The 14431-nt window shown below is 54.0% G+C and overlaps 1 protein-coding gene across 1 annotated transcript; it reads left to right on the top strand.

Annotated features, from left to right (window-relative positions):
* The first annotated feature begins 480 nt into the window (after positions 1-480).
* Positions 481-14177, top strand: GRM6 (glutamate metabotropic receptor 6). Its single transcript, XM_077746251.1, has 10 exons — positions 481-825; positions 3963-4179; positions 4372-4507; positions 5213-5367; positions 6508-6648; positions 6752-6952; positions 9007-9152; positions 9246-9869; positions 12956-13267; positions 13980-14177. Exons 1-10 carry the CDS (start codon positions 535-537, stop codon positions 14175-14177), a joined length of 2421 nt encoding a protein of 806 aa, XP_077602377.1. The 5' UTR covers positions 481-534.
* Positions 14178-14431: the final 254 nt, after the last annotated feature.

The following is a 14431-nucleotide window of genomic DNA, read 5'->3' as shown; positions in this document are numbered from 1 at the left end:
GGAAAGGTGATACAGAGAGTCAGTTCTGCGCACACCCCATACTCAGGAGGGGTCTCCACCCTCAGGGCGGCCTCATCCCTTCCCCCAGAATCCTTAAATCCTCTCTCGCTCTGGGCCCTGTGCATCTGTCACAGCCCTATCCTGACATTGGTTGGCGCAGGTGAGTGTGGTGAGGGTGGGTGCCTAGTTGTGCGCTGGGGGTGCGTCCCTGAGGAACAGAGGCCCAGGGCAGTCGGGGAGGGGCAGGCTGGCGCGGTGGAGACAGCGGTGGGGCGAGGGGACCCGTGTGCTAAGATTCAGACGGTGTGAGAGCGCGGTGGGGGCCCGGGAGGGCTGGGCGAATTGATCCCATTTCTTCCCCAGCCGGCTCAGCCAACATTTATTGCGCGCCTCCCCTCTCCCCAGGACCCGGGGCTCCTTCCCCTTGCCCGCGACCCGGGGTTCTCCCTCTGCCAAGCGCTCAGATAGGTCNGCTCAGAGGGCAGGGCGTGCGGGCAGCTGAAGAAGGAGCAGGGCGTGCACCGGCTGGAGGCCATGCTGTACGCGCTGGACCGCGTGAACGCCGACCCCGAGCTGCTGCCCGGCGTGCGCCTGGGCGCGCGGCTGCTGGACACCTGCTCGCGGGACACGTACGCGCTGGAGCAGGCGCTGAGCTTCGTGCAGGCGCTGATTCAGGGCCGCGGCGACGGCGACGAGGGCGCCGTGCGCTGCCCCGGAGGCGTCCCTCCGCTGCGCGCCGCGCCCCCCGAGAGGGTCGTGGCTGTCGTCGGCGCGTCGGCCAGCTCCGTCTCCATCATGGTCGCCAACGTGCTGCGCCTGTTTGCGGTGAGGGCACTCGCCTCCTCGTCCCGTCCTTGCCCTCGGGGTGGCTGATGTCTAGTCTCCAGGCAGAAATCACTCAAATTCACAGACGTCAACCGCTGCTCCAAAGAAACCCTGCCCTGGGGGGTAGAAGCAAGCCCGAGCCAGATCAACCCATCCCGTCCCCGCTTCCTTGTCTGCTCAGCTGCCCTGCCAGCTCCGCCACCTGCACACAAAACCCTTTGTGTGAATTAAAGAAATCTACCTTCTGGGCGGTCAAGGCCGCGTCTTCCCACAGGGGGAGGCAGCCTTTGCCTGGAGACCCTATTGACTAGAGCCGGGTCGCCTGGGGTTTAGCCTCTACTTGGTCACTTGCTTGCGTATCCTTATTTGGGGCACATATTGCACAATCTTGTGTGGTGGTCCCGCCCCCGGGTCCTGGGGACAGCTCTGAGTGATGAGTGCATGTTTTTCCTGGAACCAGGGCCCTCCTTCTGGTGGGGGACCAGGACACGCCTCTGGCCACTCTCTGGTGGGTAGGGGAGGGTGGTGGTGTGTAGTTCCCTCATTTTTAGGGAACTGTCTTAATTGCGGAGCAGCCCCTTCTCTGAAGCCTGGGGGGCAGTGATTAGGGGGAAGGGCATAGGAATAAGAGATTAGGGGGCCTTTGTCATTAGCGTGTGGGGGTGTTTGGTAGAGGTCATTCACTGGGGTTCTGTGGGGGAGGGGTGTCTCTGTCCCTCCATCTTCATGTGAAGAGAGGAAGGCTTTGCTTCCATCTGGCTGGGGGAGGGGACTTCTGTTTCTTGAGACTTTCTCTGATTCTCCCACGGGAGGCCTCTGTTTCTACCACACTGGGTAGAGGTTTTAAGCGGGTCCTCCTCTGTCATCTGCATCTGTGTAATCCACCCACCCCTGTTCCCACTGGATGGCTGCGTTGTCATACTGACACAGCTTCTAGTGGGCACCAGAGGCATTCTGTGGCTCCCCGGGATGTGTGTGTGGCTGGGGGGGAGGGGTAGTGGTGAGGAGAGTCTGTCTCACCCGCCTGCCCATGTCTGTCTGTGTTTGTAGCTCTCTCCCCTGCCCTGCTTGGAGCTCTGGTTTCTGTCCCTTTCCCTGTGTCTGCCCCTCTAGCCTGAGTGCAGAGATCTCAAACTCAAGGGTCTTCAGGGGCCAGGCTGGGGGTGTAGATGGGTGAAGCAAGACCCCTGAGCCCAGGGCCCGGTGCTGCCAGCTCAGCCCCAGACTGAGGTAACGCCCCCCACCCCCACACCTTGTTAGACACCTCTTACCAATTCAAAACTTAAACGCATGAAGACACTGGTGCATGAAAGGCAACCAGGGGACAGATTTGGTTCCCTGGGGGGATGTTTTGCAATTCCTGGTCCAGGAGCAGAGATGGAGTTTGGGCCATATTCGTATTCCTGTGCTGTGGCGTTTTATTTTATTATTTTTTTTAATTTTTTATGCTTATTTATATTTGAGAGAGAGAGAGAGAGAGAACACACACGCACGTGCATGAGCAGGGGAGGGGCAAAGAGAGAGACAGACACAGAATCCAAAGCAGGCCCCAGGCTCTGAGCTGTCAGCACAGAGCCCCACATGGGGGCTCAAAATCACGAACGGGGAGATCATGACCTGAGCCAAAGTCAGATGCTCAACCGACTGAGCCACCCAGGTGCCCCTATTTTGTTTTATTTTTAAATGTTTGTTTATTCTGAGAAAGAAAGATAGAGAGCGAGCAGAGGAAGGGCAGAGAAAGAGGGAGACATAAAATCCCAAGCAGGTTCCGAGCTGTCAGCACAGAGCCAGACGTGAGGCTCGACGCACGAACCACGGGATCATGACCTGAGCTGAAACCAAGAGTTGGATGCCTAACCAACTGAGCCACCTAGACGCCCCAGCAGTCAGGCATTTTAGATTAATTTCCCTAAGGAGGTTCAACTTGTATGGGGAGGTTGTTCTCAAGATTAAACTTTAGTGTCTAGAGCCCCCGTAGTATGACCAGTGTCCATTAACTGCCCTCAGCCCTTCTCTGCCTCCTTTTCTCTGACCTTCCCTCTTTCTTTGTGGTTCTTCTTGTTTTTCTTTTTCTGTCCCCCTGTCTCTCTCTTCCAGCTTCCTCCTTCCCTCTTTCCTTCTCTCTCCCTCCTGCTCTTCTCACACTGTCTCCACTCCACTCTGTACTTTCTTTCTGCCCTGTTTCAGACATCCCTGTCTCCCCTAGACCAGCCTGGCCCACTCCTTCCAGAACCTTCCCTGTCTTCTGACCTTCACCAGCTCCCACTTCACCCCTCTTCTCTAGTTAGCCTCCCTCATCCCGACTTCCTCAGCCTTCCGCTACCATTCTCCACTCTCTTCTCACACTTGCTATTTCCGCCCCCCAGGAGAACCTGGATCAGCTCAGCCCATGATCCCAGCTGTCAATCACTGTAATGCACACAGACAAACCCACTTCCAAGCAGGCCCCTCCAGAAGGCCAGACACAGCTTGGAATCCCTTCTTAGCTCCCCTACTTGCTCTGACCCTGCCTGGGGGTGCCGCTCCCCTGCACAGACTGCCCCTTTGTGTGAATTAGGAAAATATGCTGTCCCCTAGGGAAGGGGAGGGGCCCCACTCCCTCTCAGATGCAGTCTTCGCCCAGCAGCTGGATCAGCTGCAGGCTGGACTTGGGTCCCCACCCTGCCTTTGCCTGGACATGCCCTGCACCACTGTATATCGTGCCCTTCCCTCTCCCCTAGACCCTCACACCTCCCATATTCCATCAGACCGTTTCTCAAAAGCCTCCACACCCTCACGCCTCTCCATGTGGCTATTCCAACCCTAATCCCAAACTTCCATGCCCCTACCATTGTCCTAGATCCCTTTTTTTCTGTTTTGTTTTTTATTTTATTTCTAGGAGAGAGAGACAGCGTGAGCAGGGGAGGGTCAGAGAGAGAGGGAGTCACAGACTGAAACAGGCTCCAGGCTCCGAGCTGGCAGTCAGCACAGAGCCCCACGCAGGGCTTGAACCCAGAATTGCGAGATCATGACCTAAGCGAAAGTCGGACGCTTAACCAACTAAGCCACCCAGGCGCCCCTCCTAGATCCCTTTTGCCCTCCCTCCCCATAGGGTCACTGACCCTCCACCCATAGCCCAGATGTCCTTCCCTTTCCAGATACCCCAGATCAGCTACGCATCCACAGCCCCCGAGCTCAGTGACTCCACGCGCTACGACTTCTTCTCCCGAGTCGTGCCACCTGACTCCTACCAGGCCCAGGCCATGGTGGACATCGTGAGGGCACTGGGATGGAACTACGTGTCCACGCTGGCCTCCGAGGGCAACTATGGCGAGAGTGGGGTTGAGGCCTTTGTGCAGATCTCCCGGGAGGCTGGTGAGCTGGATGTGGGGGTCCAAGGCATCAAGGAGCCTGCAGAGGGGTGAGCCATGGGCCATCAGACATGGTGGGGAGCGTGGATGGTGGCCTGTGAGCAGGGGCCCCTTTCCTTTGGAGGGCCCAGCCCCTGCCACAGTCATTNGGGTGGGGGGTGGGAATAAGAGTGACTTTGGCATCCCCGACACCCAGGGGGAGTCTGCATTGCCCAGTCCATCAAGATTCCCAGGGAACCAAAGCCAGGAGAATTCAACAAGGTGATCAAGAGACTCATGGAAACACCCAATGCCCGTGGCATCATCATCTTTGCCAACGAGGATGATATCAGGTGGGACAGCTGGCACGTTCCATCACCGGGTTTATCAGAGGCTCTCCTTGAAGGCCCTGCCACCTCTTCCTGCACATCCCCCAAGCTTGCACATCCTCCCTTCCCTCTCCTCTCCTCCCTCTCTTCTGGATGGCCCCCTCACCCTCCTGCCCTTACACACTTCCTTCTGCCATTTCTCTTCTGGTGCCCCCCAGAAATGAATGAGGCCTGGTTTGGGTGGAGATGCTCCAAGACGAGCCAAGGGAAACCTACAAAAACGCCTGTCTGTTCTTATCATGCAAAATAGGAGAGAGTCCTATGGGCAGATCTAAGTGCAGAAAATGAGCTGTCAGGCAAGGAGCCCCGGGAGGGGAGGCAGTTCAGGGGATATTAGCAGGTGGCCATGGACCCTACCCTGAGGCCTGTGTGGCTCAGAGCCTGCAGGGGGCTCTGCAAGAAATGGGAGACCATCTTCCAGGCAGTGTGAAGTGGGCTTTGTGCACAGAGCAAGAGGGCAGGCCTGGGGCCAGAGCCTGGCGCAACCATGACTACCTGAGAAGTCCAGAGCAGGTGCCCTAAGCCCCCAAAACCCCATTTTTCCTGATAAAGGAGGGTCTGCTGAGTGGCTTGGAAGGGGATAGGAGGAGAGAGAAGAAGAAGAAGTGGCCTGAGGTAAGTTGGAGGAGGATTGCAGGCCCTCACTCGCCCTCGCCCCATTCGTACCAGGAGGGTCCTGGAGGCTGCACGCCTGGCCAACCTGACGGGTCACTTCCTGTGGGTCGGCTCAGACAGCTGGGGAGCCAAGACCTCACCCATCCTGAACCTGGAGGATGTGGCCGTGGGGGCCATCACCATCCTGCCCAAAAGGGCTTCCATAGATGGTGAGTGCCGGGATGCCCTCCCCCATCGCATCCCCCGCCCCTGCTTGTCCTTCCCCACTGCCCCCTCTTGGGGGTGGGGCTCAGTTTCCCCATCTGCAAAATTGTATCCTGATCCATGGGCCTTCTGGGATCCCCAGATTCTAGGATTCTGTGAATACATCCCTCCAGGCAGTGTTTGAGTTGGTAGAGGAGGAAAAGCCCACCCCACTGCATAGAGTGAAGAATTAGTTTTGCTTTTTCTGTTTCTGTTTTCGTTTTAATTCGATGCCTACATTCCTGGTGTTGCTGGTTCTGCAAAAGGCACACTAATTTGAGGGTCGGAGGAGAGGAAGCAAAGCCGAGGATGGGAACATATTGCCCTGTTGATCAGATGATGCAGCCTGCCTCCCCCCCTTCCTGCACTGTCCCGCCTGTGTGTGTCTGGAACAATCCAGCAGAGATGTTCCCTATATAACAGGATTGATAGTTTTCCCAAAGACTGACCTGAAGACACCTTCGTGAGGTGCTGCAGGGCTATTTTATGAAGAACAGAACCTTGTAAAGGCTGAGAGCCTTGACTTTCAGGGGCTCTCAGCCTCTTGTAGGTGTTCACCCACCCTCACGCTCTTTCTTTCCCTTAGAGTGCATTTGGTTGCCTTTGACAAATTAGGATGAGAGCAGTTTTAGCAATAAAAGCACTTCATCACAAGACAAGATGTCTGAAAGTAGGCCACTTCGGGTTTGGGCCGGTGAGTTAATGACATTCTCAAAGTCCTGAGCTCTGTCCCCACGTCTGTTCCACCATCCTCCAATGTTGCTATGTGCCTTGGTGACTGAGGTGTCTTAAACACAAAGTGGCTGCGGAAGCTCCACCCATCACGCCTTCACAGCTGCATCTTAACCAGGAAAGAAGGAGCAGCCTCAAAGTCTGTCATGCGGTGAGGCTCTGAGTTTACAATGGGATGCAAATCCTACCCTGGAGTCCCCAGATCGCTCTGAAGTCACCGGCCAGAAGTCAGTCACGTGGCCAGTCCTAGCTGCGAAGTGACCAAGTGATGAAGGGACACAGAAGAATCACGCCTGGTGACCAAGTGATGAAGGGACACAGAAGAATCACGCCTGGTTCCGATGGTCGCCATTCTTCTCTCTCCCCGCTCTCAGGATTTGACCAGTACTTCATGACCCGCTCCCTGGAGAACAACCGCCGGAACATCTGGTTTGCCGAGTTCTGGGAAGAGAATTTCAACTGCAAACTCATCAGCTCAGGTACCCAGTCCGACGACTCCGCTCGCAAATGCACAGGTGAGAGCTGCCCAGGGCGGCAAGGGGAGGTGAGGGAGAAGGGGGGAGACCGGGTGGGGCGCCTGGGGGCCAGGTACACTTCCTCTGGGCATCCCTAGGACAGGCGAGGAACGCATCGGCCGGGACTCCACCTACGAGCAGGAGGGGAAGGTGCAGTTTGTGATCGATGCTGTGTACGCCATTGCCCACGCCCTCCACAGCATGCACCAGGCGCTCTGCCCCGGGCTCATGGGCCTGTGCCCTGCGATGGAGACCACTGATGGGCGGATGCTGCTGCAGTATATTCGAGCAGTCCGCTTCAATGGTGAGCAGGAACCAGGTCTCCTAACAACAGGGAGGGAGAGCCCCCAGGGTTGGATTTCTCTGCAGGACTGAGGTTGACTCAGATCAAAGGGATGGGAGAGGCAGGATGGTGCAGTGGAGGCACCCGGAACTGGGCGTTGCCAGAAGCTTGAGCCAAATTATGGAACCAATTTTTAACACTCAGCCCCAGGCTTCAGCACCTCTTGCCCCAAGTTGCAAAATTCAGGTGTTGGGGAACTTTTTCTGTGACCCCTCCTGCCTGGAACCCTTATTGGGCCACATGCACTCTCCCCTCCATTGCACAGAGCTTGGGGACATCTGGGCTCTGGGCATGCATGGGGCACAGTGCAGACTGTGCAAAGGCATTGTGTGCAATGTGGACAGGCTGCCCACTCTGAGTCTTGGGCCTGCAAAGGCCACCCCAGCTAAGCCCTGCACTACTGGAGCACAAGGTGCAAGTCTGATGTGTCCCCTGGTACCAGCGGAGGGCCTGGCACATAGGCAGGGCTCACCATAAGGTCTGAAAAGGCCCAAATGGACTCAAGCTTCCCTCATGTTTTGTGCGGAGAGGTACACTTCTTGGTCCATTACTATCCTTTATAAAATTAAAAACCGTATTCCACCAAATACTGAGCATCTTCTCTCTGCTAAATGGCACAACTTACTATCATTGCAGACCAGCTCTACAAGCTGGTAGAACATGCTTCCAAAAGAAATAAAGCCAGGGGCGCCTGGGTTGCTCAGTTGGATAAGCATCTGACTCTTGGTTTCAGCTCAGGTCACGATCTCATGGTTTGTGAGACTGAGTCCCGCTTTGGGCTCTGTGCTGACATCATGGAGTCTGCTTGGGATTCTCTCCATCTCTGTCTCTCTGCTCCCCTCATGCTGTCTGTGTCTCTCTCAAAAATAAATAAATAAACTTTTAAAAAATATTAAAAGAAATAAAAGCTGATTGTTCAAATCGTTACAAATCTCATGCCAACACTCAGACCTTTGTACCAGTCTTGAACCCATCATTTTGCCTGGCTAGTTAAGGCTCTTTCCTTTTTCTTTTTCTTTTTTTAAGTTTATTTATTCAAGAGAGACAAAGAGAGCAAGTGGGGGGAGGGGCAGAGAGAGAGAGAGAGAGAATCTCAAACAGGAACATTGTCAGCACAGAGCCTGATGTGGGGCTCGAACTCACAGAATGCCAGATGATGACCTGAGCCGAATCCAAGAGTGGGCCGCTTAACCAACTGAGCCACCCAGGTGCTCGTTGCATTTTTCTTTTTAAATTGTGGTTAACATGCACATAGTGTCATACTGACCATCTTAACCATCTTTAGGAGTACAGCTTAGTCGCATACACTGTGGAGCAATCATTCTCCAGAACTTCTTTTTATCTTCCAAGGCTGAAATTCTGTCCCCATTAAAGAACAGCTCCTCATCACCCTCGCCAGCCTCTGGCCACCTCCATTTAACATTCTGTCTCTATGATTTTGCCTCCTCTAGGTATGTTCCACAAGAGGCATCATGCAGTATTTGTCCTTTTGTGTGACTGCCTCACTTCACTTAGTATAACGTCCTTTAGCAGGTCATAGCATGTGTCAGAATGTCCTTCCTTTCTAAGGCTGAATAATGTCCCAGCATAAATAGATATTTTGTTTATTCATTCGACTCCTGGTGTGTGAACAGTGGCCATGCTCATGGTTGTGAAGAGATCTCTTATTGTAGGTTTTTTTTTAATGTTTATTTATTTTTGAGAGACAGAGAGAGAGAGAGAGAGAGCATGTGGGGGGGGAGGGGCAGAGAGAGATGGAGACACAGAAACCCAAGAGCTGCCAGCAGAGCACCAGAGGTGGGCCTCAAACTAATGAACTATGAGATCATAACCTGAGCCCAAGTTGGATGCTTAACTGACTGAGCCTCCCAGGCGCCCCTGTTATTATAGTTTTCAGTTGCATTTCCCTGATGACACTGTGCGTCTTTGCACGGGATTCCTTTATCCTGGCTGCGCCTTGGGCCTCTCCAGGATGAGCTGGGGAAACAGCTGAGGACAACCGGCTCTCCCTCCAGGCAGCGCCGGGACCCCCGTGATGTTCAACGAGAACGGGGATGCGCCCGGACGCTACGACATCTTCCAGTACCAGGCGGCCAACGGCAGTGCGGGCAGCGGCGGCTACCAGGCCGTGGGCCAGTGGGCAGAGACCCTCAGGCTGGACGTGAGTGGGCACAGACACGCTGACGCGGGGCGCAGGGGCGCGGGCGCACCGTCCCGGGACGGAGTCCCAGGCCCGCGTCTCCTGTGCCCGCAGGTAGAAGCTCTCCAGTGGTCGGGAGACCCCCACGAGGTGCCCGCGTCCCAGTGCAGCCTCCCCTGTGGGCCCGGCGAGCGGAAAAAGATGGTGAAGGGCGTCCCCTGCTGCTGGCACTGCGAGGCCTGTGACGGCTACCGCTTCCAGGTGGATGAGTTCACGTGCGAGGCCTGCCCCGGGGACATGCGGCCCACGCGCAACCACACGGGCTGCCGCCCCACGCCCGTCGTGCGCCTGACCTGGTCCTCGCCCTGGGCCGCGCCGCCGCTCCTGCTGGCCGTGCTGGGCAGCATGGCCACCACCACCGTGGTGGCCACCTTCGTGCGGCACAACGACACGCCGATCGTCCGTGCCTCGGGCCGCGAGCTCAGCTACGTGCTGCTCACCGGCATCTTCCTCATCTATGCCATCACCTTCCTCATGGTGGCCGAGCCCGGCGCGGCCGTGTGCGCCGCCCGCAGGCTCTTCCTCGGCCTGGGCACCACGCTCAGCTACTCGGCCCTGCTCACCAAGACCAACCGCATCTACCGCATCTTCGAGCAGGGGAAGCGCTCCGTCACGCCGCCGCCCTTCATCAGCCCCACTTCGCAGCTCGTCATCACCTTCAGCCTCACCTCTGTGCAGGTGGGTCGTGGGAATCCCAGGGCCACGCGGCGGGCGCATCGCACCTGCGCTGGTGGGCTTGTCCAACGCTCTAAGAACTCGGATGATCACTCTTCTATTTTGGCTCCTATGTTAAAATTAAGAAAGAAAAGGGGCGCCTGGGTGGCTTAGTCGTTAAGCGTCCGACTTTCGCTTAGGTCATGATCTCGCGGTTCGTGGGTTCGAGCCCCGCGTCGGGCTCTGTGCTGACTGCCAGCTCAGAGCCTGGAGCCTGTTTCAGAGTCTGTGACTCCCTCTCTCTCTGACCCTCCCCTGCTCACGCTGTCTCTCTCTCCTAGAAATAAATAAAACATTTTTAAAAATTTAAAAAAAAATTAAGAAAGAAAAAAAAAGGCTACAGGAAATACGGCCCTGCTGTTCTGCTCATATGCGGGGCTCATTTCAGAGCACCCATTCCCTGCCCCCTCCTGCAACCCCCGGCTCTGTCCTGGAGGGAAAATGGGTCAGTAGGCCAGGGAGTGTGAGCATCCAGCAACGTTTCTGTAAAAACAATGAGATTATTTTCTGTACGCTGAACGGGTTCTTTCTCAAGAAAAAGAAGAAAAAGAAAAAAAAAAAAAAGAATCTGTTTCCATAAGGGAGTTCCTGATGCCCCGTCACTAGGAAAACCTGGATGAGAAGCACGACCTCCAACCATGTCACTGGAACGTGGCATCCAGCTCCATAAATGGCCAGAATTTCATGCTGTATGTGCAGCAAAAGCAGATAGCCTTCAGCGGTTTCTCTAAGATAGTAGCATGATAGCAGCGGAAGTTACTCTCATGATCTGGAGGCCCTGGATATTTTCTGTGCAAAGGGTACTGAGAGACAGGTGTGTGTGTGACATTGTGACATTGTAGAGCCAGCCCAGTTCTCAGGGCTAGGTGGAGAGTCTATGCTCAGCCTGCTTTTTCTTTTTCTTTTTTTTTTTTTAAGGTTTATTTATTTTTGAGAGTGAGAGAGACAGAACCAAACGGGGATGGGACAGAGAGAGAGAGAGAGAGAGACAGAATTCTGAAGCAGACTTCAGGCTGAGTCAGCGCAGAGCCCAGCGTAGGGCTTGAACTCATGAACTGTGAGGTTATGACCTGAGCCAAAGTTGGATGCCATCTAGGCGCCCCAGCTCAGCCTGCTTTAGACATGAAACACTCTCCACTGCAGGCAAGCCCTTCTCCCTACCCAGTTCTGCATATAGCACATTCCTCCCGACCCACAGGCAATTCTCCACGACTGAAAGGTGTTGCCGTCTTCCTGTAGATAGCAGGGCCCGAGTGTCCCCTGTCAGGGCCAGAATGACAATGCCCAGCACACCCTGACTTCTTACCTCCCAACTTCCCTCCTTGAAACTCCTGTGATGCCCCTTTCCCCAGGATAGAGATACTTAGACTACATTTAGTATCTCCTGGCTCGCCTGCAGACTCTGTACATTATACCCAACTGTCCAGAAATCCTGGACCCTTTCAAAGAGGCACACCTTCAGTTTTGCTAGGTTATTTACCAATATGGTGGACATAAAATGGCATCTCATTGTTTTAATTTGCATTTACTTAATTACTAGTGCAGCTGGCCTTTGGAGTTTCCTCTTCTGTGATGTGCCTGTTCCTACACTTCGCACATTTTCTATTGTTTTGTAGGGGTTTTTGTTTTTGTTTTTACATGTACTGGATGCTAGTTCCTTATCAAGTATATGTGTTGCAAAATTGGTGGGGTCCATTTTGGTTGCTGCTTCTGTGTATCATAGGCCTTGGGTATTAGTTTTTCACAGGCAACTTTTTTCCCCTACCTAGAGCCTTGTTCTAAGAGGAGCCTCCATGCTGTTTTCCTGGACATTGGGTAGGGTGTTATTAGTCCCTTTTTTATGGAGCTACTGCCTTTGGGAGAATCACAAAAAGATTCTTCTTCTGGGTGTATGAATTATTAAAAAGCCTCCCTTCTTGGGCCACCTGGATGGCTCAGGCGGTTGAGCGTCCAACTTCAGCTCAGGTCACGATCTCACAGTTTGTGAGTTCAAGTCCTGTGTTGGGCTCTGTGCTGAAGTTCAGAGCCTGGAGCCTGCTTCGGATTCTGTTTCTCCCTCTCTCTGCCCCTCCCCTGCTCACACACACACACACTCTCTCTCTCAAAATAAATAACATTAAAAAATTTTTTTTAAAAAGCNGGCTCTGTGCTGAAGTTCAGAGCCTGGAGCCTGCTTCGGATTCTGTTTCTCCCTCTCTCTGCCCCTCCCCTGCTCACACACACACACACTCTCTCTCTCTCTCAAAATAAATAACATTAAAAAAATTTTTTTAAAAAGGATCCCATCTTCCAGGATCACAGAGCCCTGCTCTAGGTACATACTACCTAGGTACAACACTACACTAGAATGTTGGGTAGATTTCAGCCCACCTTCTCCCCTCCTACATACATACATCAGACAGTCTTTTGCAGTGAACAATCTGCACACATGAACAGGGCAGCCCTTCCAGGGTCCTGCCTTTATGCAGGTGGCTTAGTTCCTGTTCCCCGGCTTCTCTTGGCTCAAGGTCATGTCTCCTGTCACTGTGAGGGATCTGCTACTCCATCTCCTCCCTGTAGGTGTTTGTGTTTGACTTTGATAACCTCCTAGACCACCTGGTAGCAGCTCACATTCTTATTAGTCTCTATTTAAGTGCCTCATCCTGAGCTTCACCATGCAGCTGCCATGATTTCATTACATTATGCTTGGCTGTTCTCCGGAGCTGGAGAAGGAAGGAGGTCCTCGAAAACGAGGTTTGCCATGTTGCTAGACAGGATCAAGCTAGTGTTTTCACATCTGCAGAATGGAGATGGTCCTGCCTACCTGGAGGGCTGTAAGGAGAGAAAATCTCTGCTGGATCTGGCCCTCAATCCATGGGGCATGCACTAGCTCCTCCCCCAGGCTGGCATGGACAAGATATGTGTAGGGTCACAATTCCAGGGCCTCTGCCTGCTGTCACTGTGGCTCTTGGGCCTGAGCATCCCACTCAGTAGGCCAGGAGCCTCGAGGCGACCCTAACCTGCCAGATGGCCGGGCTGGGTGTGTCCCTGATACGTGTCTGCCCCTGCAGGTGGTGGGAGTAATGGCATGGCTGGGGGCCCAGCCCCCACACAGCGTAATCGACTATGAAGAGCAACGGACAGTGGACCCGGAGCAGGCCAGAGGGGTGCTCAAGTGCGACATGTCAGATCTGTCCCTCATTGGCTGCCTGGGCTACAGCCTCCTGCTCATGGTCACATGCACAGTGTATGCCATCAAGGCCCGTGGCGTGCCCGAGACCTTCAACGAGGCCAAGCCCATCGGCTTTACCATGTACACCACCTGCATCATCTGGCTGGCTTTTGTGCCTATCTTCTTTGGTACCGCACAGTCAGCTGAGAAGGTAATCTGGGGTCTCCTGTTGGGTTTCACTGCCTCCTTTGTTTCCTGCCTGTCAAAGGAGGGGCTCAATTGTCCCAAGAGCTGGACCACCCATGTGAATGATTACTTGTTGGCTGATACATTCATGTACTTACTTATGCACTCATTTGTTTGTCAGTGTCCCTGCTGGCTCAGTGAGTCCTGTCTCCCTTTGTTTGTTTATCCATGCTTCTACCATCCATTAACTTGTTTCTATTCAATTACTTCTTCATATACTTCGTACCTATCAATCCATTAATCTGTCAGTCCATTTGCTTGATCATTATTCAGTCATTTATTTGCACATAGAGTAGAACATTTGTTTATTTGCCCTGTCAATCATCTGTTTATCCACTCACTTTCTTATTCAGTCTCTGTTTATTCATTTCTTCCTTTGAAAACATGATCATTCAGTCATTAACATGCTCTAGCCCTTTTTAGGCATATGGACCATTTCCCCAGGTGTCACTCGCTATGAATGAATCCTTCACTTCCTGTGGTCGTTTGTCCACTTGTCAATCGTCCTCCTTTCTGCCTTCACCAGAGCCACGCCATGACCACCACTTCTTCATGCCACAGGGCCTTTGCTTGTATGTTGTGTTTTCCATTCACCCAATGAACACAGACTCATGCAGGGGTGGGGGGTGGGAGAGAATGGGGCCGAGTCCCACCTGGTCCTTTCCTCCATGACTCAGATCTACATCCAAACCACCACACTGACGGTATCCTTGAGCCTGAGTGCATCGGTGTCCCTTGGCATGCTCTATGTGCCCAAGACCTACGTCATCCTGTTCCACCCGGAGCAGAACGTGCAGAAGCGGAAGCGAAGCCTCAAGGCGACCTCCACAGTGGCAGCCCCACCCAAGGGCGAGGACACAGAGGCCCCCAAGTAGCGAGTGGGGGATGAGTGGGATGGCTGCTCCCTCTCTTCTGCTCTCTTCTTTCCCTTGCTTCACAGTGGAAGCTGTGAAAAGTCCAGGTTTGTAGCGAGCAGTCAGAGGCAGGGAGTCCACAAAGCCCATGCCCACCAGGACAGGTCTGGCCTCCAGGAAGACCTGGACCCACACACCACACATCCTTGCTTTTCTGTGCCTGTTGGCATCATATGTCCTTGCTTCAGACCAGACTTTCTACTCATGGAGGCAAA

This window comes from Crocuta crocuta, unplaced genomic scaffold (genome assembly GCF_008692635.1).
Source record: "Crocuta crocuta isolate KB4526 unplaced genomic scaffold, BGI_CrCroc_1.0 scaffold218, whole genome shotgun sequence".
NCBI lineage: Eukaryota > Metazoa > Chordata > Mammalia > Carnivora > Hyaenidae > Crocuta > Crocuta crocuta.
Note: the sequence above shows the minus strand (reverse complement) of the source record. Positions and strands in the feature narration are given on the sequence as shown.

Coding starts and splice junctions, on each gene's coding strand:
- GRM6 (XM_077746251.1), top strand. CDS start 535: ATGCTGTACGCGCTGGACCGCGTGAACGCCGACCCCGAGCTGCTGCCC. Junction 6,953..9,006: donor TCGAGCAGTCCGCTTCAATG/GTGAGCAGGAAC, acceptor CTCTCCCTCCAG/GCAGCGCCGGGACCCCCGTG. Junction 9,870..12,955: donor TCAGCCTCACCTCTGTGCAG/GTGGGTCGTGGG, acceptor CTGCCCCTGCAG/GTGGTGGGAGTAATGGCATG.